Source organism: Lynx canadensis, chromosome B3 (assembly GCF_007474595.2).
Source record: "Lynx canadensis isolate LIC74 chromosome B3, mLynCan4.pri.v2, whole genome shotgun sequence".
Taxonomy (NCBI): Eukaryota; Metazoa; Chordata; class Mammalia; order Carnivora; family Felidae; genus Lynx; species Lynx canadensis.
Genome location: NC_044308.2, coordinates 86,792,117 through 86,817,909, shown reverse-complemented (window position 1 = coordinate 86,817,909; position 25,793 = coordinate 86,792,117). Strand labels below are relative to the sequence as shown.

The following is a 25,793-nucleotide window of genomic DNA, read 5'->3' as shown; positions in this document are numbered from 1 at the left end:
CCGACGCGGGGCTCGAACTCACAGACCGCGAGATCATGACCTGAGCCGAGGTCAGCCGCTTAACTGACTGAGCCACCCAGGCGCCCCTGTCCTACTGTGCTCTTAATGGGAATCCACTGGCACCAGAAAATAAACTAACATCAAAAATCACCCTCTTAGGGGCACCTGAGTGGCTCAGTCATATAAGTGTCTGACTCTTGATTTCAGCTCAGGTCATGATCTCATATTTCATGGGTTTGAACCCCACATCAGGCTCTGCACTGTCAGGACAGATTTTCTCTCTCTCTCTCTCTCTCTCTCTCTCTCTCTCTCTCTGTGTGTGTGTCTCTCCCCCACTAACTCTCTCCCTCACTCTCTCTCAGAATAAATACATAAATTTTAAAATAAATCACCCATTTAAACTAGTCAAAATAGTTGAAATTTGCTAATGAAAAAAATTCAATTTTCCAGATAGCAACGACTTTTTTATAATTAGCTAACAGATATATTTATGGAACTATAAATATTTGTGACTCTTTAGACCATTTTCTTAATCATATTAAATTACTAAATAACAAGATTTAGCTTGGATATGCTAAGTGTCCTTTGTGCTTCCACTTAGCATCTAATTGACATATAACTTCAACATCCATCTTTCCATCCTTATTCTCAGCACTTGACCTTGCCATAGAAAAAATACATCACCTTCTTTCTCCATTTTCCTCCTTTTTACTTTTCAACACATCTATATCTTCTTCCATTTCCATTTTTTTCTCTCCTGACTTTGAATGGTTTCTATTCTTCTCCTTTTCAGAAGGAGAAATTCCTTCTGAAATTTCTAATTCTAATTCAGAAGGAATTAGATTCCTCAAGCTGTGTTCTTGACCCCTACTCCTTCTGCTCTGCCTGAACACAAGTTATTTCCTTCCTCTTCTGGGTCACTGCCCCTTCACTGTCTCTTTGAGTCCACAAAATCTTCCATCCCATTTAAATTAAAGTAAATACATCTTCACTTCCTCCTGCTTCCTCTCATAGCTAGCTGATGTCCTACCTGTCTCTTCTTCACTTCTCTGAAAAGACTCCTGGGGAAGATCTAGAGGGGTACCCAAGTAAGGCATATTTATGTTCTAAAAATAATACTGCAGCTGTTATGTGGATAAAAGCTTAGAAGAGTGCAACAGTGTTGCTATCATTCTAGTAAAATAAAAATATGTTCTGGATTAAGATAATGACCATAGAAATGGAGAAAGGAAGTAGAACTGAGAGATATTTAGAAAGAATCAAGAGAACATCACTATTGATTGGATAGAATAGGGCAATCAAAGGTAATTCCAGATTTCTATAGAACAATAAGTGGAGGAGAAGAGGTTAAAGTAAACATAAGAAGGGTGCCTGGGTGGCTCAGTCAGTTGAGCATCTGACTTTGACTAAGGAAAGGATCTCATGGTTCATGAGTTTGAGCCCCGCATTGGGCTCTGTGCTGACAGCTCAGAGCGTGGAGCCTACTTCAGATTCTGTCTCCATCTCTCTCTGCCCCTCTCCCACTTTCACACAATCTTTCACTCTCCCTCCAATATAAATAAATTTTTGTTTAATTTTTAAGAAAATGTCAGAATATTCCCAAAACAAATTCAGTATCATAAAGGTGTCAATTCTCCCTAAAATAATCTAGAGATTGAATACAATTCAAAGAAAATTCTGAATTTTCATCTTTCCCATGCATGTGCATACATGCACACGTGCACCACAACGATACACCCCAGTAAGCTAAGCAGCGCCATGCAGTGGAGAAAGGAGCCATTACACCAAGCCCAATCCAATTGCACCAACCAAGCTCAGGGCCTAGAGCACCACCATACGTCTTTCTGCCTGCTTAGTGTAGACTATAAAGTGCTTCATACTTTGACTTCTAGGGGAAATTGTATGTAATTTCAGATTTCATTCTGTTTACTGGTCCATCTATTTGTTTTTTGATTTTTGTTTTTCTTTTCTTTTTCTTGGATACAAAGAGAAAATTTTATTTTTATTTTCTGTTTTCTTTTTATTTTTTAATTCTTTTTACCATATTTTCATTTTTTATAGACTTTTTATTCTATTTTACTTTCTTCATTTCCTTTTATTCTATTTTATGGTATACATTTGTTTTAATTTTTAAACATTTTCTTTTTTTCTTCTTTTCTTTTCTTTCCCTTTTTGCTCTATTCTGTCCAGCTTCTTTCAACAACCAAACCAAAACACACCTAGGATCCAGCTTCCTTTATTTGACTTTTTTGTGTTGTTTTTCAATTTTCAACTTAATGTTTTACTTATATATTTTTCTTCCTCCAGAATGACAAAACGAAGAAATTCACCCCAAAAGGAAGAACAGGAAGAAATGACAGCCAGGGACGTTATCAACACAGACATAAGCAAGATGTCTGACCTAGAATTTAGAATCATGATAATAAGAATACTAGCTGGGGTTGAAAAAAGCATAGAATCCCTTTCTGCGGAAATAACAGGTGAAATTCAGTGAAGATGAAATTAAAAATGCTATAACTGAGACACAATCTCAAATGGATGCCACGTGGCAAGGATGGATGAAGCAGAGCAGTGAATCTGTGAAAAAGAAGACAAAATTATGGAGAATAATCCCGAAAAAAGAGGGAAACTAAGGCAAAAGAGCATGATACAAGAATTAAATAACTTAGTGACTTATTAAAAAGGAATAACATCCAAATCATAGGCATCCCAGAAGATGAAGAGAGAGAAAAAAGAGGAGGTTTATGGTAGCAAACCATAGCAGAAAACTTTAATTTAATTTTAACTTTAATTTAAAATTTTTAAGTTTAACTTTAAAATTTTAATTTTAATTTTTTCAACCTCATTAATTCCTTTTCTCCCTTCAAAATGATGAAACTAAGGAATTTACCTCAAAAGAAAGAGCATAAAGAAACAACAGCCAGGGACTTAACCAACACAGATACAAGCAAGATGTCTGAACCAGAATTTAGAATCATGATAATAAGAATACTAGCTGGAGTTGAAAATAGATTAGAATCCCATTCTGCAAGAAGTAAAAACTAGGCAGAATGAAATAAAAACTGCTATAACTGAGCTGCAATCACAGGTGGATTCTGCGGCAGCAAGGATGGATGAGGCAGAACACAGAATCAGCAATATAGAGGACAAACTTACAGAAAATAATGAAGCAGAAAAAAAGAGGGAGATTAAGGCAAAAGAGCATGATTTAAGAATTAGAGATATCAGTGACTCATTAGAAAGAAACAACATCAGAATCACAGGGGTCCCAGAAGAGGAAGAGAGAAATAGGGGTAGAAGTATTGTGAACACGTCATAGTGGAAAACTTTCCTAACCTGGGGAAAGACACAGACATCAAAATCCAGGAAGCACAGAGGACCCCCATTAGATTCAACAAAAACCGACCATCAATAAGGTATATCATAGTCAAATTCACAAACTACTCAGGCAAGGAGAGAATCATGAAAGCAGCAAGGGAAAAAAAGTCCCTAACCTACAAGGGAAGACAGATCAGGTTTGCAGCAGACCTATCCACAGAAACTTGGCAGGCCAGAAAGGAGTGGCAGGATATATTCAGTGTGCTGAACCAGAAAAATATGCAGATAAGAATTCTTTATCCAGCAAGGCTGTCATTCAAAATAGAAGGAGAGATAAAAAATTTCCCAGACAAACAAAAATTAAAGGAGTTTGTGACCACTAAGCCAGCCCTGCAAGAAATTTTAAGGGGGACTCTCTGAGGGTAGAAAAGATAAAACAAAAAAAGACCAAAAGTAATAGAGACCAGAAATGACCAGAGAACACCACTAGAAGAAACTCCAACTCTACAGGCAACACAATGGCAGTAAATTCATATCTTTCAGTACTCTAAATGTCAATGGACGAAACACTGAATGGATAAGAAAATAAGGTCCACCTATATGCTGTTAACAAGAGACCCATTTTAGACCTAAAGACACCTTCAGATTGAAGGTAAGGGGATGGAGAACCATCTATCATGCTAATGGTTGGCAAAAGAAAGCCAGAGTAGCCACACTTATATCAGACAATCTGGATTTTAAAATAAATACTGTAACAAGAGATGAAGAAGGGCATTTATCATAACTAAGGGGTCTATCCACCAAGAATATCTAACAATTGTAAACATTTATGCAAACGTGGAAAAACCCAATATAAATTAAACATAAAGAAACTCATTGATAATAATATCATAGAAGTAGGACCTTCAACACCCCACTCACAGCAATGGACATATCATTTAAGCAGAAAATCAATAAGGAAACAATGGATTTCAATGACACACTGAACGAATGGACTTAATAGATATATTCAGAACATTACATTCTAAAGCAACATAATACACATTGTTCTTGAGTGCACATGGAACACTCTCCAGAATAGAACACATACTGGGACACAAATCAGCCCTCAACAAATACAAAAAGATCGAGATCATACCATGCATATTCTCAGACCACAATGCTATGAAACTTGAAATCAACCACAAGAAAAAATTTGAAAAGACAACGAATACTTGGAGATTAAAGAACACCCTAGTAAGGACTGAATGGGTTAGCCAATAATTTAAAGAAGAAATTAAAAAGTACATGGAAACCAATGAAAATGATAACAGCCTAAAACCTCTGGGATGCAGCAAAGGCGGTCATAAGAGGGAGGTATATAGCAATGCAGGCCTTCCTAAAGAAGGAAGACAGGTTTCAGATATGCAATCTAATCTTACACTTTAAAGAGTTGGAAAAAGAACAGCAAATAAAACCCCAAACCAGCAGAAGACAGGAAATAATAAAGATTAGAAGAGAAATCAATGCTGTCGAAAAAAAACAAACAAACATTAGACTAGATTAATGAAATCAGGAGCTAGTTCTTTGAAAGAATTAACAAAATGGATAAACCCCTAGCCAGTGTGATTAAAAAGAAAAAATAAAGGACCCAAATAAATAAAATCAAGAATGAAAGAGGGGAGATCTCAACCAACACCCCAAAATGCAAACCATAATAAGAGAATATTATGAGCAACTATATGCCAGTAAGTTGGGCAATCTGGAAGAAATGTACAAATTCCTAGAAACATATAAACTAGCAAAACTGAAACAAGAAGAAATAGGAAAGTTGAACAGACCCATAACCAGTAAATAACTGGAATTAGTAATCAAAAATCTCCCAAAAAACAAGAGGCCAGGGCTGGATGGCTTTCCAGGGGACTTTTACCAAATATTTAAAAAAGAGTTACCACCTATTCTTTTGAATCTGTTCCAAAAAATAGAAATGAAAGGAAAACTTCCAAAATCATTCTATGAAGCCAGCATTACCTGATTATAAAACCAGACAAAGACCCCACTAAAAAGAACAACTACCAACCAATTTCCCTGATGAATATGGATGCAAAAATTCTCAAAAAATATTAGCCAACCAGATCCAACAATACATTAAAAAAATTACTCACCATGATCAAGTGGGATTTATACCTGGGATGCAGGGCTGGTTCAATATCTGCAAATCAATCAATGTGACACATCACATTAATAAAAGAAAGGACAAGAATCACATGATCCTCTCAATAGATGCAGAGAAAGTATTTGACAAAATACAGCATCCTTTCTTGATAAAAACCATCAAGAAATTAGAGACAGAAAGATCATACCTCAAGATCATAAAAGCCATATACAAAAGACCCACTGCTAATATCATCCTCAATGCATAAAAACTGAGATCTTTCCCCCTAAGGTCAGAAACACGACAGAGATATCCACTCTCACCACTGTTATTCAGCATAGTGTTAGAAGTCCTAGCCTCAGCATTCAGACAACACAAAGAAAGAAAAGCCATCCAAATCAGCAAGGAGAAAGTCGAACTTTCACTCTTCACAGACTACAGGATACTCTATGTGGAAAACCCAAAAGATTCTACCATAAAACTGCTAGAACTAATCCATGAATCCACCAAAGTCACAGGATATAAAATCAATGCTCAGCATTCAGTTACATTTCTATACACCAATAATGAAGCAGCAGAAACAGAAATCAAGGAATTGATCCCATTTGCAGTTGCACAAAAAAACCATAAAATACCTAGGAATAAACCTAACCAAAGAGGTGAAAAATCTAAACACTGAAAACTATAGAAAATTTATGAAATAAATTGAAGAAGGCACAAAAAAATGGAAAAATGTTCCATGTTCATAGATTAGAAGAACAAATATTGTTAAAATGTTGATATTATCCAAAGCAATCTACATATTCAATGCAATCCCTATCAAAATAACACTAGCATTCTTGATAGACTTAGAACAAACAATCCTAAATTTTGTATGGAATCAGGAAAGACCCTGAAGAGCCAAAGCAATCCTGAAAAAGAAAACCAAAGCTGGAAGCATCACAATCCCGGACTTCAAGCTGTGTTACAAAGCTGTAATCATCAAAACAGTATGGTACTAGCACAAAAACAGACACATAGATCAATGGAACAGATTAGAGAACCCAGAAATGGACCCACAAACCTATGGCCAACTAATCTTTGACAAAGCAGGAAAGAATATCCAGTGGAATGAAGACTGTCTCTTTAGCAAATGGCATTGGGAAAACCGGACAAGCCACAAGCAGAAGAATGAACCTGGACCACTTTCTTACACCATACACAAAAATAAACTCAAAATGGATTAAAGACCTAAATGTAATATAGACACCAAAATCCTAGAGAAAAAAGCAGGTAAAAACTTCTTTGACCTCAGCCACAGCAACCTCTTACTCAATATGTCTCCAGAGACAAGGGAAATAAAAGCTAAAATATATTAACTATTGGGACCTCATCAAGATAAAAAGTTTGTGCATGGCAACAGAAACAATCAGCCAAACCAAAAGGCAACTGACAGAATATGAGAAGATATTTGCAAATGACATATCCAAAATCTATAAAGAATTCAAACTCAACACCCAAAAAAACAAATAATCTGTTGAAGAAATGGGCAAAAGACATGAATAGATACTTTTCCAAAGAAAACATCCAGATGACTAACAGACACATGAAAAAATACAACACATCACTTATCATCAGGGAAATACAAATCAAAACCACAATGAGATACCACCTCACACTTGTCAGAATGGCTAAAATTAACAACTCAGGCAATGGCAGATGTTGGTGAGGATGCAGAGAAAGAGGCATCCTTTTGGACTGCTGGTGGGAATGTGAACTTGTGCAGCCACACTGGAAAACAGTATGGAGATTCTTCAAAAAATTAAAAATAGAACTACTCTACGACCCAGCAATTACACTACTAGGCATTTATCCACGGGATACAGGTGTGCTATTTAGAAGGGACACATGCACCCAATGTTTATAGCAGTGCTATCAACAATAGCCAAAGTAAGGAAATGTCCATCGATAGATGAATGGATAAAGAAGATGTGGTGTGTGTGTGTGTGTGTATACATATATATACACACACAATGGAGTATTACTCTTCAATCAAAAAGAATGAAATCTTGCCATTTCCAACTACGTGGATGGAACTAGAGTATATTATGCTAAGCGAAATTAGTTAATCAGAGGAAGACAAGTATCATATGACTTCACTCATATGTGGAATTTAAGATACAAAACAGGTGAACATAAGGGAAGGGAAGCAAAAATAATATAAAAACAGGGAGAGGGACAAAACAAAAGAGACTCTTAAATATAGAGAACTGAGGGTTGCTGGAGAGGTAGTGGGAGGGGGGATGGGCTAAATGGGCAAGGGACATTAAGGAGGACACTTGGGATGAGCACTGGGTGTTATATGAAGGGGATGAATCACTGGATTCTACTCCTGAATCATTATTGCACTACATGCTAACTAACGTGGATGTAAATTAAAATAAATAAATAATAAAATAAAATAGAAGAAGAATAAAGGCCCAAGAATAACCAGTAGTTTCCTAGAGAAGAATATGGTGTAGGGGCTAGCTTTACCAGATATCAATAATTACAATAAAACTAAAATAATTAAGAGATTGTACTATTGGGCTGGGGATAGAGAAACTGACCAAAAGACAAGAATAGACAGCCCCAAATCAGATCCACATATGCATGAAAACTTATAATATGACAGCTGTACCACTTCAGATCTTTGGCTTGAGAGAACAGTCCAATAAATGACACTTGAAAATTTGAATATCCATATAGGAAAAATTTAAATGTTACCACTATCTCACACTCAAATCAATTTAAGTTAGAGTAAGATCTTAAATAGAAAAAGCAAAACTTAAACTTTTAGAAGAAATATGGAAGAATATCTGTATGACCTTGGGAGAGGGAAAAACTTCTTAAACAAGAATTGTTTAAAAGCCACAACAAACAAAAAAATAGATACATTCTACTATATTAAAATTAAGAACCTCTGTAAAACCAGCCACAAATTACAAGAAGGTATGTGGCATACATGACAACCAACCAAGGATTGATATGCAGAATTTATTTTTTAATGCCTAAAATCAATAAGAACAAGACAAACAAAAAATATGTGCAGGAAATTGAGAGAACATGAAATATGAGCAATTAACAAACATATAAGAAGATGCTCAATCTGTGCTCAGAGAAATGTGAATTAAGACCACAATGAGACATCAGTTTTTACCTACTAAATTGACAAAAACAAAGTCTGACAACCAATTACAGTAGAGGATAGAGATCAACAGGAACATTCATACATGACAGATAGGAGCATAAATTGGTACAGCCCTATGTAACAACATGCCATTTTCTTGAAAGTTAAGTATTCACATTCTATACATACCAGCAATTCCATTCATAGGAATATATCCTGGAAAGCTACTCCACATGTTAACAGAAAACATGTAAAGGAATATTTATAGCAGCCCTAGTCTTAAAGAGGAAAAATAAATAAATAAAAAGAAATAACCCAGATGTTAATTAACACAAGAATCAATAAATAAATGTTATAATCTAGTTCTGCAAAAAAAAAAAGTATATAAGCTGTCATGCTGAGCACAATATAAAAATTCTATTAATAGGTTTAGTAAATAATACACAAGACTTTCACCTTGATTTTCTTGGCTTTCATTTGGGCTTTTGCTAATAGAGTATACATGGTGAGCTCAGGCCTGTTCAAAGTGATCCGATCCAAGACCTGAATGGCCTTGTCATGGTTTTCACAAAATGAATAAATGAGTGCTTGCTGTATAGGACTCAACTCAATGAGACCTAAAAGTAAAATAAAATTTATCAATTACCTTTGCCAAGTATCTAGGATTTAGAATATGATTATTTTAAGGAAGTCAAGCAATTCAATAATTTATCTTTGTAATATGAATAAATCAATGCAATACTAAAATCTATTTACTACCAATAAACAATAAGATATTCCAATTACAAACAACAACAAAAACAAAAAAACTAAAATTATAACCCTGGAATCTCCCATAACAATCTCTCAGAAAATTCATTTCATCAATGAAGCATTTACTAGTTGATTTTGTACATGTGAAACTGAAAATTTAAATTTTCAAAATCATCTTTGACGAAGTACACCTTCCATGCTATTCCTACTTGCCTATTGAAAACAGTATAAACATTGTAGGAGGTATTTATTTTAAAATTAAGACAATTATAATTTTGCATTAATTATGTTTACCTTTGTTCATATCTGCCACTTGATAAATAGTAAACTTTGCAAGATCATAACATTTCATCATAAGAAGATATTGTCCTCTGAAAAAAATAATACCTTTTAATTCTAAGTAGTTAAAAATAATTTTTCTAAAATAAAATTTCTTATAATCAGTTACTTAAAATTTTATAATTATAGTACCTTTATTCACACTTATATGTGTATAATAAAAACAATGTAAAAATTATAAACATTTTATATAGTCTAAATTGACCAATTAGCATACAGATGTGATGAGAAAACAATTTAGGAAAAGTGAAGCTGAAATAAAAATACTCAAATCTTTTTCCAATTATTATATTTTAAATGTTATACTCTGACCCCACAGCTAACATCATACTCAGTGGTGTAAAGCTAAAATTTTCTTCTTCTAAGATCAGAAGTAAGACAAGAATGCCCATTCTTTTATTCAACATAAAAATCCGAGCCACAGCAATCAGACAAGAAAAAGAAATAAAACGCATCTAAATTAGAAAGAAAGAAGTAAAACTCTTACTATTTGCAGATGACATGATACTATATAGAAAACCCAAAAGACTCCCCCCCAAAATTATGATAACTAATAAATGAATCCAGTAAAGTTGTAGGATACAAAATATACAAAAATCTGTTATATTCCTATACACTAACAATGAACTATCAGAAAGAAATTTTTTAATCCCATTTACAACTGCTTCAAAAAGAATGAAATTACTAAGAATAAATTTAGTCAAGGAGGTGAAAGATCTGTACTCTGAAACTTATAAGGCATTGATAAAAGAAACAAGATGACACAAATAAATGGAAAGATATTCAGTGATTAAAGATGGAAAAACTAATATTATTAAAATGTCTCGGGGTGCCTGGGTGGCGCAGTCGGTTAAGCGTCCGACTTCAGCCAGGTCACGATCTCGCGGTCCCTGAGTTCGAGCCCCGCGTCAGGCTCTGGGCTGATGGCTCGGAGCCTGGAGCCTGTTTCCGATTCTGTGTCTCCCTCTCTCTCTGCCCCTCCCCTGTTCATGCTCTGTCTCTCTCTGTCCCAAAAATAAATAAAAAAAAACGTTGAAAAAAAAATTTAAAAAAAAATGTCTATATTACCCAAAGGTACAATCCATATCAAAATACCAATGACTTTTTTTCATAAAACTAGAAGAAAAGTCCTAAAATTTGTATGAAAGCACAAAAGACCCCAAACAGCCAAAGCAATCTTGAGAAAGAAGAACAAAGCTGGAAGTATCATGCTCCTTGATTCCAAATTATACTAAAAAGCCATAGTCATCAAAACAGTATGGTACTGGCACAAAAACAGACAACAGACATATAGATGAATGGAAAAGAATATAAAGCTCAGAAATAAACCCACAATTGTGTGGTCAATCAATGTATGAAAAAGGAGGCAAGAATATACAATAGAGAAAAAAACCATCTCTTCAATAAGTGGTACTGGGAAAACTAAACAGCTATATGCAAAAGAATGAAATTAGGGCACTTTCTCCCACCATACACAAAAATAAACTCAAAATGGATTAAAGACTTTACCTAATGTAAAACCTGAAACTATAACCTCCTATAAGAAAACATAAGCCAAAAACTCTTTATCATTTGTCTTAGCAATATTATTTTGGGTCTGTCTCCTCAGGCAACAATAGCAAGGAAACAACAGCAAAAATAAACAAATGGGACTACATTGAACTAAAAAGGGTTTTCACAGCAAAGGAAACCATTAACAAAATGAAAACTCAACCTACTGAATGGGAGAAGATAATTGCACATGTTGTATCTGATAAGGGGTGTATATCCAAAACCTATAAAGAACTCCTACAACTCAACACACACACACAAAAAAACCAAAAACCAAAAACAAAACAAAACAAAACAAAAGAAAAAACAAATTGTCTGGTTATAAATGGGCAGAGGGCCTGAATAGACATTTTTCCAAAGAAGATATGTGGATGGCCAATGGGTCCATGAAAGGTTGTTCAACATCACTAATCATCAGGGATATTCAAATCAAAACCACAGTGAGATATTACCTTACACCTGTCAGAATGGCTATTATCAAAAAGACAAGAAATAACAAGTATTGATGAGGATGTGGAGAAAAGGGAACCCTTGTGCACTATTGATGAGAATGTAAATTGGTACAGCCACTATGGAAAACAGTATGGAAGTTCCTCAGAAAATTAAAAATAGAAACACCATATGATCCAGCAGTTCTACTTTTGAGATTTATCCAAAGAAAATGAAAACACTAATTCAAAATAATATATACACCACTATGTTCATTGTAGCATTATATAACATACTCAAGATATGGAAGCAATCTAAGTATCCATCAATAGATGAATAGGTAAAGAAGATGTGTATAAATATACAATGGATTATTACTCAGCCATTAAAAAATGAAATCCTGCCACTTGGGACAATATGGATGGACCTAGAGGATATTATGCTAAATTAAATAAGTCAGACTGGAAAAGATAATTGCCGTATGATTTCACTTATATGGGGGATCCAAAAACCAAATGAACAAACAGCAAAAGCAGAAACAGACCCATAAATACAGAGAACAAACAGGTAGTTACCAGACAGGAGGGGGTAGAGGGATAGGCAAAATAGGTGCAGACAAATGGGTGGTACAGGCTTCCAGTTATGAAATGAATAAATCATGCAGATGAAACAGCATAGAAAATATAGCCAATGGTATTATATGGTGACAGATGTAGCTACAATTGTGGTAAGCATAGAAGAATGTATAAAGTTATTGAATCACTATGTTGCACATCTGAGGCAAAACGTATCATTGTGTGTCAACAATATTTCAATTTAAAAAAAGATGTGGTATATGTGTGCAATGGAATATTCCTCAGCTGTAAAAAAAGTACAAAATCTTGCCATTTGTGACAACATGGATAGGACTAAAGATATTGTACTAAGTGAAATAAGTCAGAGAAAGACAAACACTGTATGACTTCACTTACATGTAGACTCTAAAAACAAAATGAGGGGTGCCTGGGTGGCTCAGTTGACTAAGCTTCTGACTTTGGCTCAAGTCACAATTTCTCTCTGTGCTGAAAGCTCAGAGCCTGGAGCCTGCTTTGGATTCTGTGTCTCCCTCTGTCTCTGCCCCTCCCCAGCTCACGCTCTCTCTCTCTTTCTCTCAAAAATAAACACTTAACAAACAAACAATAAAAACTAAAATGAATGAGGAAACAATCTCAGGTGTGCAATATAGTGATTCAACACTTCCATACAGTACTCAGAGCTCTTCAAGATAAGTATACTCTTTAATCCCCTTCACCTATTTCCCCCATCCTCCCACCCACCTCCCCTCTGGTTACCCTCTGTTCTCTATAATTAAGAGTCTGTTTTTTGATTTGTCTCCTTTTTTCCCTTTGTTTCGTGTCTTGAATTCTACATACAACTGAAATCATATTCTAACTGGCTGGTTTATTTTGCTTTGCATTATACCCTCTAGATACATCCATGTTATTGCAAACGGCAAGATTACATTCTTTTTTATGGCTTAATAATATTCTACTGTGTATCTTCTTTATCCATTCACCCATTGATGGACACTTGGGCTGCTTCCACAGTTTGGCTATTGTAAATAATCCTGCAATAAACATAGAGATGCATATATCCTTTAAAATTAGTGTTTTTGTATTCTTTAGATGAAAACCTAGTAGTGGGATTACTGGATCATGGGGTAGTTTAAACAGTTGTGTTTTGATGCAAGGATAGAGAAAAGGGTAAGATACCTGGTTATCTTATAAATAATCTTAAAATTTAACAAATACAATAGCTATATCTGACTTGCTAGTTGAAAGGTGGCCATTGCTGGGAAATTAAATGTAAAAAGAAGAGGACAGAAAGATAAAGAGGGAAGTAAAGATCCCAACAGCTAGCTCATGTGCTTAGTTATGCCAAGAACTCCATTTCTATGTTCGTACCTTATTATATATAATTGGATTCCATCTGGCTGAAGGTGGATAGCACGAGATAACTCTCTTACTGCCTTTTTCAACTTATGCAACTGTTGAGTGATAAACAGAAACTTTGCTTATAACAATACTGATTTGTTTCCCTTCTGATGCTTCCCTCCCACCCTTCAATACAGAAATTTTGCAAGAACATCTCCTAATATCCATGAGTTCTTTTGGGTTTTGTTTGTTTGTTTGTTGCTTTTTAAGAATCATCAAACCAAATGGGATACAACGAAGTTTTTTAAAAACTTTTTTAAAAGTTTTTAAAGTTAAAAAGTTTTTTTTTAAAAAAAACTTTTTACTAAGCCTGCCCTGGGTCTTCTACCTCCACCATCAAGAAAGGAAGGGCATTGCATGGGACTCGAGTCACATTGGGTCCTGAGATGTCGACAATGGAGAACAGAGACTCTAGCTAACTCGCAGTAGACAAGCACTGTGAGCAAGAAATAAACCTTTGTTATTTTAACACAGTGATTTTAAGTGTTCGGGGTGGGGGGAGGGTTTGGTGTGTGTGTGTGCGTGTTTAGCCACAGCACAAACTAGACTATCGTGGCTGAAACCAGTGTGACCAGAGAACTTGTAGAAGACGAGGGCAGAATGGTAATAAGGAGCCAATTCCTGTGGTTCTTAGAGGACTTTGGCTTTTGCAGGATTCAGCTTTTATTCTGAGTGCAAGGGAAGCTATTAAAGGGTTCTGGGCAAAGTGAAATAATCTGACTTATGTTTTAACAGGATCACTATGGCGGCTATGTTGAAAATCCTTCCGAAGGGAGTAAAAAACAGAAGCAAGAAGACCAAGAGGTCCCTGCAGCAATCCTGATGAGGAATGACACTGACTTGGACAAGATGATTAGTGGTGGAGTGGTAGACAGGGATATCTATTTTGAAAGGCAGAAACAACAGCTAACAGTGTTTATCTCTGGAAAGTCAAATTTGGTTGGAATCAGGGAGGACTTTTGCTATTTATTGCATCTTTGACTTTGCAACACTAAAGATATATCACATTTTTTAATTTATTTTTTTTTAATTTTTTTTTTTCAACATTTATTTATTTTTGGGACAGAGAGAGAGACAGAGCATGAACGGGGGAGGGGCAGAGAGAGGGAGACACAGAATCGGAAACAGGCTCCAGGCTCGGAGCCATCAGCCCAGAGCCTGACGCGGGGCTCAAACTCACGGACCGCGAGATCGTGACCTGGCTGAAGTCGGACGCTTAACCGACTGCGCCACCCAGGCGCCCCTACATTTTTTAATTTAAATAACTTGTAAAATTTAAACAAAATCTTGGGGAGCCCGGGTGGCTCAGTTTAAGCGTCCGGCTTCGGCTCAGGTCATCATCTCACAGCTCTTGAGTTTGAGCCCCACGTCGGACTCTGTGCTGACAGCTTAGAATCTGGAGCCTGTTTCAGATTCTGTGTCTCCCTCTCTCTCCCCCTCCCTTCTTCACGCTCTGTCTCTCTCTCTCTCTCTCTCTCTCTCTGTCTCTCTCTCTCTCTCTCGTTCTCTCTCTCTCTCAAAATAAATAAACATTAAAAAATATTTTTTAATTTAAACAAAATCTAAACGTAAGTATGAATGAGTAGGATCCCATTATATACACAGATCCATTCTACGAACCCACCTGCTCTCTCTCTCTCTCTCTCTCTTTCTCACACACACACACACACACACACACACACACACACACTCAAAACCACTGTAAAATGTTAATAGTAGTTGTCTCTAGAGAATAAAATTATGGATTATTTTAACTTACTGTTATTTGCATACATATATTACATGAAATAAATATATATTGTTTTTGTAATAAGGGAAAACATTGTTTTTTTAATGAAAGACAAAATTCACACTTCATAAGTAAAGGCTTTATACATAGGTAATTATAATTAACTATATCTACTTTATATTTATTGCTTGGACATGCATTAGCCTCTGTAATTAACTGAAAACAAATATATTAATATACTGAAATTACACTGAACGATAGATATTCAGAAAATTAAACCTTTTTTTTTTAAAAATCAAGGTTTTCAAAACTTAAATACCTTATGATAGGTTTCTGCTCTACAAATATAGCTTTGAATATATAAAGGATCAAGTCTAATAGCCTCAGAAAAATGCCAAATGGCTTCAACGTAGTTATCCAAGTATAGCAGATGTATGAGGCCAATATTTACGTAAGCCAAAATAACAGTTCTAAAAAAAAAGTGAAAAAGCAAAATCTTGTTAGAGATTTTAATTAATCCAAATGTTTTCCAATTTTGAATGAAATCAGTGAAATACATACATCAATATATATCAGGATGTTTTATTAAATGTTTTACTAAAACAAAGTAAATCAGTTAACTATTCTCTTAAAAATTATAAGCACCTTTATAAAATCCTTAGTTGAGAATCAACATTTATAGAGTCTATGCTAGGAACAGAATTCCTGAACTCCCCACTCCATCTTTACTCTTCCTTGACTTAATCTTGACTTATCTTGAATTTCAAGCTTAGTTTTTCTCAATTTAAAAGTTTTCCCCTTAGGCTATGTTGTGTTCCGCCATGAGTAACAGAGAGAAACAGTAATATTCTCAGAGCCTGGGGTTAAAAATCCTCTCCACCTACATATTAACCCAGCTTCTTTTCTTTATAAAATAAATGTAGTTTTTCTCTCTTTGAATCAAAACATTTTCAATAGAGAATTGATCTTAGAAATTACTTTATTTGATGCCTCTATTTCAAAATGAGGAAACTACATACCCTATAGCCCAGCTTTGTTAGAAGCCTAGACCCTTTGCCTAAAAGACACCAAAGTTCTTACTGCCCATTTTTTGGCTTTTTTTGCAACTGAAACTCTTTTCTTTCTGGCTCAAAAATATCTAAAAAGGAACTACTTTGGCCATTATGGAGCCATTCTCCATGACTTTCCTAAGTCAAGTTTAAAGTTTACCTTAGATAAAAGTAAACAGTCTGCTGGTTGGCATGGAATTGGCATGTTGTTTTTACTTTTTTTTGATGCCTTTCATTTTAACAAATGCTTCTTTGAAAAGAACAGAAATTAATTAATTCTGTGTTTTAGAGCTTAGATTTCTGTACACACTAAAAGTGTGTACAACTTTTAGTCTTTGTTTCTTCCTGAACCTACACTCTAACGGTATTGGTTTTTTCTTTTGCTTTACTATCCAAAATGAAGTCAGATTCTAAATAGTTTCCTACTATTGAGTCATATGTTGTGTGCATAGCAATATATCAAGCAGAATATTTTCTCATTATTTTAAAATTTGATAACATTTTTTCATGAAGTTAATTTCAAGAAGCTCTGATCTGTTTATCCCCACACTGCTGTCAGTAACTTTATGTTGTTATCTGTGAATTGGACTCATCTCAAAAGCATTCAATATCTAAAATTTGCAAAAGTATCTAAGGTAAAACAGATGTTGGGAACCAGATCTTTTCTTAGAAGTAGTATCCTAATTCTAGGATGCTTTTACAATTGTTATTTTATAAGGTTATTAATGATGAGGGGAAAGGGCTTTTTCTTTCATTTTGTTTTTTTTCTTAACTTTATACAAAAGTGAAATCAGTAAGAATGAAAAGGAAAACATACCTTTCTAGAGAAATAACAGTTTCAAAGTCACAGATTGCCAGCAACCAAAGCTTTAGATCTGCATAGAGTATGCCCCGATGTAGAAAACAACCAAGATTCTCATAGCCATCATTTATGAGAGCTTAAAAATAACAACATACATCTTATTTGGGTTCTGAACAAAAATATCTGAGTTGTGTTTTAGTCTTTACCCTTCCCATTGCTTATTCTTACATTTGAACACTTTATAAAACATATCTATGAGGAGCGCATTTATTTGGTAAGAAACACTATTCACATAAAAATGTATTTGTCTATAAGTAACAATGTGGCTATCAAGGTTCACAAATTCATTAAAACTGGAGAAATCTTGATGGTAATCTAGGATAGTCCACTCACTTCACAGATGAAGAGATTAAGGTGCAAAGGGGCTTAACCACAGTCATGATTAAGTCAATGGCAAAGATGGAATCTAACCTCTGATTCACTTCAGTGGATTGCAGTCAGAAGGGCACCATTGCCCTTGATGGGCTGTTAATTATCAGGAAAGCATTGCTATTGGTCATAACACGGGCTCTGGTACAACTCCAGACACGCAGATGACAGAGATCAGGCTGCTACACATCAACCAGGAAGAGCAGCTCAAAGAGACTACTCCAAGGTAAGCTGAACTTGGAGTTAAGGCAGGCAACTTGACTATGCATATTCTAAACAACAGGAGTGTGGGGTAAAAAGAATCTTCTCAGTACTCCAGGTGTGTGTCTTTCATCTATAAGCAGTCTAGAGGTCATCTCATGTATCCCCACTTACTAATTTTCTCTTCACTTTCCCAAAAACATGCTAGTGAATTACATGGGTTTTCCACAACATTTGATCCATGTCTTCTAAGCTTCTCAGGCCCATTCTGGCTAAGAAGGGAAAGTTCTGCCAAAAATGTACATAGTGCTCACAGTCTGGGACAAAAATATTCACAGTGTTAGATTTGGGGAAGTATATTGAGTTTAAGCAATGATGACACAGATTAAATAAATAATCATGAAGGCAATCTGCTCCATTCACAGTATAACTGGCTAGCAAAGACAAAGTCAGCTGCACTTTTGGTGGTTGCTCTAGGAAAATTAAAAAATTCTACCTAAGGAAAAAATATTAGAATTACTTAACCTCTCTGTGCCTCTGTTTTCTTATCAGGGATGAAAATAATTCCTACCTCATAGCATTATTCTGAATATTAATTGAAACACTCTATATAAAGCATTTAGATTAGTGTTTGGCAATTAGTGAACTGCACAATAAATGTTAGATATTATTATTAGCTTGGAAAAATATCTTAAGGGTCCTTTTTGATTGTGGAAGATAAAACTCCTTAAGCTAGCCTGTAGAAAAGAATTAAAGCCAAAATCAAGTTGGTCTGCTCTGAATAATTAAATAACAAAGACTTTGTATTATTGTGATAGCCTAGAAAAGAGGGAGCGAGGAGCCCACAACTTGGAGAAGAGGGAAGTATGAAAAAGAGGCTTTTAGAGATTACCAAGAAAGGAGTTTGGCCAGATGGCAGATAGACAGAGCTGACAGAGAGAAATAAACTTCAAGAAAAATGGGTGGGCTTGACCTTCAAATTTAAATCGCTTTGGGGCACCTGGGTGGCTCTGTCAGTTGAGCATCCAACTTCGGCTCGGGTCATGATCTCATGGCTCCTGAGTTCAAGCCCCGCATGGGGCTCTGTGCTGACAGCTCAGAGCCTGAAGCCTGCTTCGGATTCTGTGCCTCTGTCTCTACCCCTCCCCGACTCATGCTCTGTCTCTCTCTGTCTCAAAACTAAACAAACATCAAAAAAATTTTTTTCTAAATTTAAATCATTTCTGCTAACTTTATCCTTTGAATCCTAAGATATTCATTTTATTAATGTTTATTTATTTTTGAGAGAGAGAGAGAGAAAGAGATCATGAGCAGGGAAGGGCAGAGAGAGAGGGAGACAACAGAATCTGAAGCAGGCTCCAGGCTCTGAACTATCCACAGAGCCCAAGGTGGGGCTCAAACTCATGAACTGTGAGATCATGACCTGAGCCAAACTCCAATGCTTAACCCACTGAGAGACCCAAATGCCCCCAACCCCAAGACATTCATTAACAGTAATCACAAGAATTGTGTGGATATACAAAAATGGAGAATCAACCAGAGAGCAGAAATTAGATGCAAAGATTACAAGAGAGTTAAACAAAATTTAACTTAGTCTTCCCTTCCAAAAATCCTTAGAAATAGAAGGGAGGGTACCAGATTCCTCTCAGCACATAGGATAGACTCTAGGTTATTTTATTTGAATATTCATGGCACAGGTGGCCTCAGAAGGCTATCATCTTATATTGCCTTCCTTCAGGAGCTATGTAATTCTCTTTGTAAGAGTATAGTTGTCTCTTAGTCTCTAGATACTGATACTGCCTCATCTAGAATGATGGGATTGTAGTACTTTGCACCCAGGGGAACACTGTTGGTCTCTGGCTGGAATTATCCAATCACAATGGGCTAATTTATTCAGCTGGGACTGTTTACTGAGCACTTACTCTATGCACAGAATGGTGCAGGGCATATTTATATACCAAGAATACACTGATACAGGGTAAAGTGGAAATGACTACTGTTAGCTTTTGGCATCCTATTATTACTAAAGATTCTCAAAGCTCATTTTTAGTTTAAGGGTTTAAAAACTCAGAATTTGACTAATCAATGGGCTAGGCCTATGGAGTAGGACACAGCCCACTAGGAAAATTCACTGCTGCTTTAGCAAGCTGACTAGAAAATAGACCTGGATTTCCACAAATAACCTGAGAACTCAATATATAGAAAGAGATTTCTTTGATATGATATTCTCCCTTTGCCAAAGTTATACACATACATGTAAGTACAAACACACTCACATTCACTAAAAGGGCATACTAGGAACACTTAAACCATTGTAGCTTGTAAATATATGTGAATATATATACTATACAAACATATCTTAATATGTAACTACATAAAAATATACATATTATATTAATCATCCCATATTAGTATTCCACTCCATGAACTTCAAATCAAATTCCTATGTATGTGCAGTTGAAGGCAAAGTACCTGAAACGCTGTAGTCCTGGAGCGCTCTAAAAGGGCTACTCTTTCTAAACAAGCAGGCTCTATAATACAGTGCTAACCAGTTATTAGGATCTAAGTGAATTGCCACAGAAAGATCTTGAGTTGCTTGCTTATAAAATTGCCGTTTAAAATATGCTCTTCCTCTGTATGTCCTAGAAAAAGAAAAAAAATTCAATATGTATTGCAAAATACACATTTTCTTTTTTTTCCTTTACAACTAATTTTGTATTTGAATAACAATTTCTGATTATTTCCACTTGCTCCCCAAAAAAGGTTAGCAATGATGTTAATAGAAAAAAGGATATGAACTTTTTATAAATAAATATACTTTATTTTATATATAATTATATGCTTATTAATAATATGCTAATTATATGCCTACTAATCTTATTACATTTCTTGTACTTATCAGAGAAATGTATCAATAAAATAAATATGAGTTTATTTATTTTTATTACTTATTGAGTACCCAAAATGTTAGGCTTTAATTTATGTAAGATTGTTCTCTAGAAAAAACATATAATCCATTTTGAAGGAAATGGGCCTCAGTGAGTGGAGTTGTTAGAAGATTTTTCTTTGGCACTGAAAATGCACCCAAATAAATAGGAGGCTGCTTCACATGGATGAAAGCTATTGCATCATTTGTGTGATTGGATTTTATCTCCATTAACTTCTGACTCCAATTTCAGAATTATCATTAACCTACATCAATTCCTGAAAATTCCATTTTCAATCATTTAGTAATGTAAAGCAAATCAGCTTTTAGAAATAAAATAAGGCAATTAAGGAAAAACAGGAGGAATAAGCTAATAGGTTATCTGCTGCAAAGAAGTTAACATAAATCTAGTTGGGGGGAGGGAGAGGGGATAAGGAGATGTATAAGAAAGTTATATTATGAAATCAATGATAACTTGGAGAAAAGAGTGAAGGCAGTACATTGACAGACTGGTAACAAAGATCTCTCAAAAGCACTAAGCATCCTGAGACTCATATTTTATCTTTCACCTAAATGTTTATTGCCCCATCTTTAAGAAATGTCTTATTTATTTTCTAATAAATATAAGAATTTTATATTTATTGTTAAGTATTTCTGATTGCTAAGAATATTCCTAGTGATTTTTCAGCATATTATATGACCCCAAACTTAAAATTTACAGGATAAACCTTTAGTAATATTTCTGTAGGATGCCATTAAGTCATGTCAACTCTTCAAACATACTGACTTTTATATCTTTTCCTTATTTTGTTTCCACTGCTTCATACTTCACACCCTCCTCAGCTCACACCTGTACTATTTTACTCCATTCCTAGTTCTAGAGTAATAAGATCTGATCATCAGATAATAAAGATCTCTTTTCTCAAAAACTTTCAACAAACCCCTATTGGCAATGGAATGAGGTCAAATTCTTCAAAATGGCATATAAGGTCTTCCATAAGCTAGCATCATCTTACAATAGCTTTAATTAATCTTCTTGTTCTCCAACTAATTTGATGCTTTCCTGCAAGTAACACCCCTTTTACTCAAGAAGAAGTAGACAACCAGAATAGAGCAATAACTAGGGCAGAATATTAAAAGACTTTCCAAAACGATTGTCCTCTTTTCAAATGACTACAAGTTGGAATAATTTTAGAAGCAAGTTATCTCAAACTTTCAAAGAACAAAAATTATCTAATCCTAAAGGATATGTTCCTAAGAAAAGAAAAAGATGGAAGGCTTAATTCCTTTTGAAAAAGAAGCCAAATACTGAAAATACAATCTGACTATGAAACTAGAGAACAATCTCACTACAAATGTAGATGAAAAATCTTCAAGAAAGTAAAAACAAAGAGAACTCAGTAAAATTTGATAATATTCCATCCAAAAATATATGAGGTCCAAGAGGCACTTATCTTTCAAAATTAGAAAAACTGTTAATATGAGATTCCTATAAGTAAATGAAAATTCCTATTATTACTAACAGTATTGTTAAGTTAAAGTCAATGCAATGATATAAAGTTGTGAGATTAGAACAGAGAAAAACTGGCAGAATAGGGAACTTCAAAACTTCATCCTTCCATAAAGGTAATGAATATGCTAACACCATCAGAATCAACTTTTTTAGAACTCTGGAATCAATATAATTAAAAACTTCACAACCACCATGAGAATGCTTTATACAGGAAAGAAATCTACACATCAGATGAAGCTTAGGATGCTAGGTAGGATAAATTCAAAGAGATCCACACAGAGACACCTTATGATTAACCTGGTGAAACAGAGACAAAAAACAAAAAAACAAAAAACAAAAACAAACAAAACTCTTGAAAGCAGGATGAGCGAAGTAACTGCTCCTTTACAGAAGATTTTCAATAAGACTAACAACTGATATCTCATACAAAATCATGGAGGCTAGAAGGCAGTGGAATAGCACACAGGCATGCCCTGTTTCTTTGCACTTCCCTTTATTGCATTTTGAAGATACATTTTTTATTTATTTTTTAATTTTCTTAATGCTTATTTATTTTTGAGAGAGAGACAGACAGACAGAGTGTTCAGGGGGCGGGGGGAGCAGAGGGAGTGGGTAGGTGCAGAGAGAGTGGGAGACACAGAATCCAAAGCAGGCTCCAGGCTCTGAGCTGTCAGCAGAGTCCAATGAGGGGCTGGAACCCATGAACCACGAGATCATGACCTGTGCCAAAATCGGATGCTTAACCAACTGAGCAACCCAGGCACCCATTTTTTTTAAATTTTCTTTTTAAATTTTTTTTTTCAACGTTTATTTATTTTTGGGACAGAGAGAGACAGAGCATGAACGGGCGAGGGGCAGAGAGAGAGGGAGACACAGAATCGGAAACAGGCTCCAGGCTCTGAGCCATCAGCCCAGAGCCCGACGCGGGGCTCGAACTCACGGACCGCAAGATCGTGACCTGGCTGAAGTCGGACGCTTAACCGACTGCGCCACCCAGGCGCCCCTAAATTTTCTTAATGCTTATTTATTTTTGAGAGAGAGAGAGAGAGAGAGAGAGAGAGAGAGAGAGAGTGAAGATACTACATTTTTTACAAAGTAAAGGTTTGTGGCAACTGTGCATCAAGCAAGATTATTCACACATTTTTTCCAACAGCATTTACTCACTTCATGTCTCTGTGTCACATATTGGTAATCCTCACAACATTTCAAAGATTATTATTATATTTGTTATGGTGATCTATAATCAGTGCTCTTTGATGTTACTATTGTCATTGTCTTGGGGCTCCTTAAACCATGTCCATATCAGACAGCGAACGTAATCAATAAATGTGTGTGTTCTGGCTGCTCTACCAACTGGCCATTCCCTTGTCTCTCTTCCTGTCCTCCAGCCTCCCTATTCCCTGAGACACAACAATATTGAAATGAGCCCAGTTAATAGCCCTACAGTGGCCCCTAAGCATTCAAATGAAGAGAAGAGTTGCATGTTTCTCACTTTAAATCAAAAGCTAGAAATAATTAAGCTTAGTGAGGAAGGCATGTTGGAAGCCAAGACAAGCTAAAAGCTAGAACTCTTGCACCAGTGAGCCAAGTTGTGAATACAAAGGAAAAGTTCTGGAAGGAAATTTAAAGTGCTACTCCAGTGAACACATGAGTGATAAGCAAGTGAGATAGCCTTATTGTTGATATGGACAAAGCTTTGGTGGTCTGGATAAGGATCAAACAAGCCACCACATTCCCTTAAGCAGAAGCCTAATCCAGGGGAAGGCCCCAACTCTCTTCAATTCTATGAAAGCTGAGAGAGGTGAAGAAGCTTCAGAAGAAAAATCTGAAGCTAACAGAGGTAGGTTCATGAGGTTTAAGGAAAAGAAGCCATCTCCATAACATCCAAGAGCAAGGTAAAGCAGCAAGTGCTAGACATAAAAAGAATACTACCACATGATTCTATTTATATAAAGTTAAAAAAAAGAAAACAGGCAAAACTAAACTAAAAATATTTAAGGACACACACTTATGTGATGAAACTAAAAAGGACTACAAGGAAGTGATTAAAATGGACATCAGGATAGTGGTTGTTAATCTTCTAGGAAGGCAAAGGCACAAAGGGGTCTCTAGGGTGCTGGAAATGTTTCTTGACCTGGTAATAGTTACACAGGTATTTACATTGTGATAAGTCATTAAGCTGCACACTGGTACACTTTTCTGGATGCATCCCTTATTTTACTATAAAAAATTTCAATATTGAACAAATTGTGAGTAAAAAAATGAGCAGGTACAACTACATACACATTTAAATCTCTTCAAAACAAAACTTAGATTAAAGGAAAAAGCAACAAAATGAGAACTTTTTATGCACAATAAGGTTGGAAAAAGCAAAGTTCATTATCAAACTTATAATAAGATATTACAGAAACCTATATAAACAGTTCTCTGTACTCAGTGAATAAAAAGGATATGAAAGAAAACTTAAAGAATAAAATATAGGTCAATATTTTCAAAATTGATAATGTATCTAGTATTTAGGAAATGTAAATGAAACAACTCTAAATTGTCATTTTATGCCTATTAAATTACCCACCACTGTTAGGACTGAAAATTGACTTCACTATTTTTAAAAAGCTGTCTGACATATTTCCAGCAATTTTCTTTCCTCAGAATGTATTTTAAAACAATAATTTCAAAAACCACATCTAAAATAATTCCTACCTGGCTTGAGAATTTTGGGGATCTATATTTAATAAAGCTGTAAAATCTTGTATGGCTGAAATCCAGTTTTCATTTTCATAGTAAAACATCCCACGTTTCAATAATGCATCTGTTCTTTTGGGATCATAAAAAATGCACTACATGGGGTGTGGAGGGGAGGCAGAAAAACACAACACAATAATGAAAAAAGAATAAAACACAAGAAAAGTATATAATCTCATAGCAAATTAACTAGCCGACAACTACGTTTTTAACTTTAGATTATATAAATGCAAACTAATTTAAGATGCCTAAACTTTCAAATTTGCATTTAAAGACCAGGTCTTCAGTAAGAACATTTATCAACAAATTCTAAAAAGGGGAGGAGGTTTACTGAGAGAGGGAAAAAAAAAAAAAAACAAAACCCAGCATATATCAGAAGTCAAAGCTTTTGCCCACCAAAATTTTTACTGATAAAATTTCAGAGGTGCAATGTTCAACTAAAGTGGGGTTGTATTAGATCATAGCATTTATCCCAATTAAAGATGATACATATTAGACTATATCAAGGCTGATTCAATCAAATCAAATATGTATTAATCTAGTCCCTAAAATGGTAAAAAGAAATTAATTGGTATTGGCCTGGTTTATTCATTTCACATTGACATGCAAGGCAAGAGTGAAAAGGCTACATCATTGTATATTCAGTTGTAAACTCCTTGCCTATTGATAGTGGGGGGCTGAGGGGGAATGAGGAAGTGAAGCACAAAGACTACTGAGTATTTTTTAAAACAGTAGAAAAAGAAAAGAAAAGAAA

The 25,793-nt window shown here is 35.2% G+C and overlaps 1 protein-coding gene across 1 annotated transcript in view; it reads right to left on the bottom strand.

The window, feature by feature from the left end:
* The window catches only part of TTC6 (tetratricopeptide repeat domain 6), a 196,595-nt gene that overhangs the window by 32,723 nt on the left and 138,079 nt on the right, over positions 1-25,793 (bottom strand). The window contains exons 15-21 of the mRNA XM_032593525.1: positions 24,998-25,134; positions 20,328-20,497; positions 17,241-17,361; positions 15,694-15,844; positions 13,616-13,698; positions 9,648-9,724; positions 9,057-9,217 (exon numbers count right to left, since the gene is read on the bottom strand). Of these exons, the coding sequence (XP_032449416.1) occupies positions 9,057-9,217; positions 9,648-9,724; positions 13,616-13,698; positions 15,694-15,844; positions 17,241-17,361; positions 20,328-20,497; positions 24,998-25,134 (900 nt within the window). The remainder of the gene's footprint in view (positions 1-9,056; positions 9,218-9,647; positions 9,725-13,615; positions 13,699-15,693; positions 15,845-17,240; positions 17,362-20,327; positions 20,498-24,997; positions 25,135-25,793) is intronic.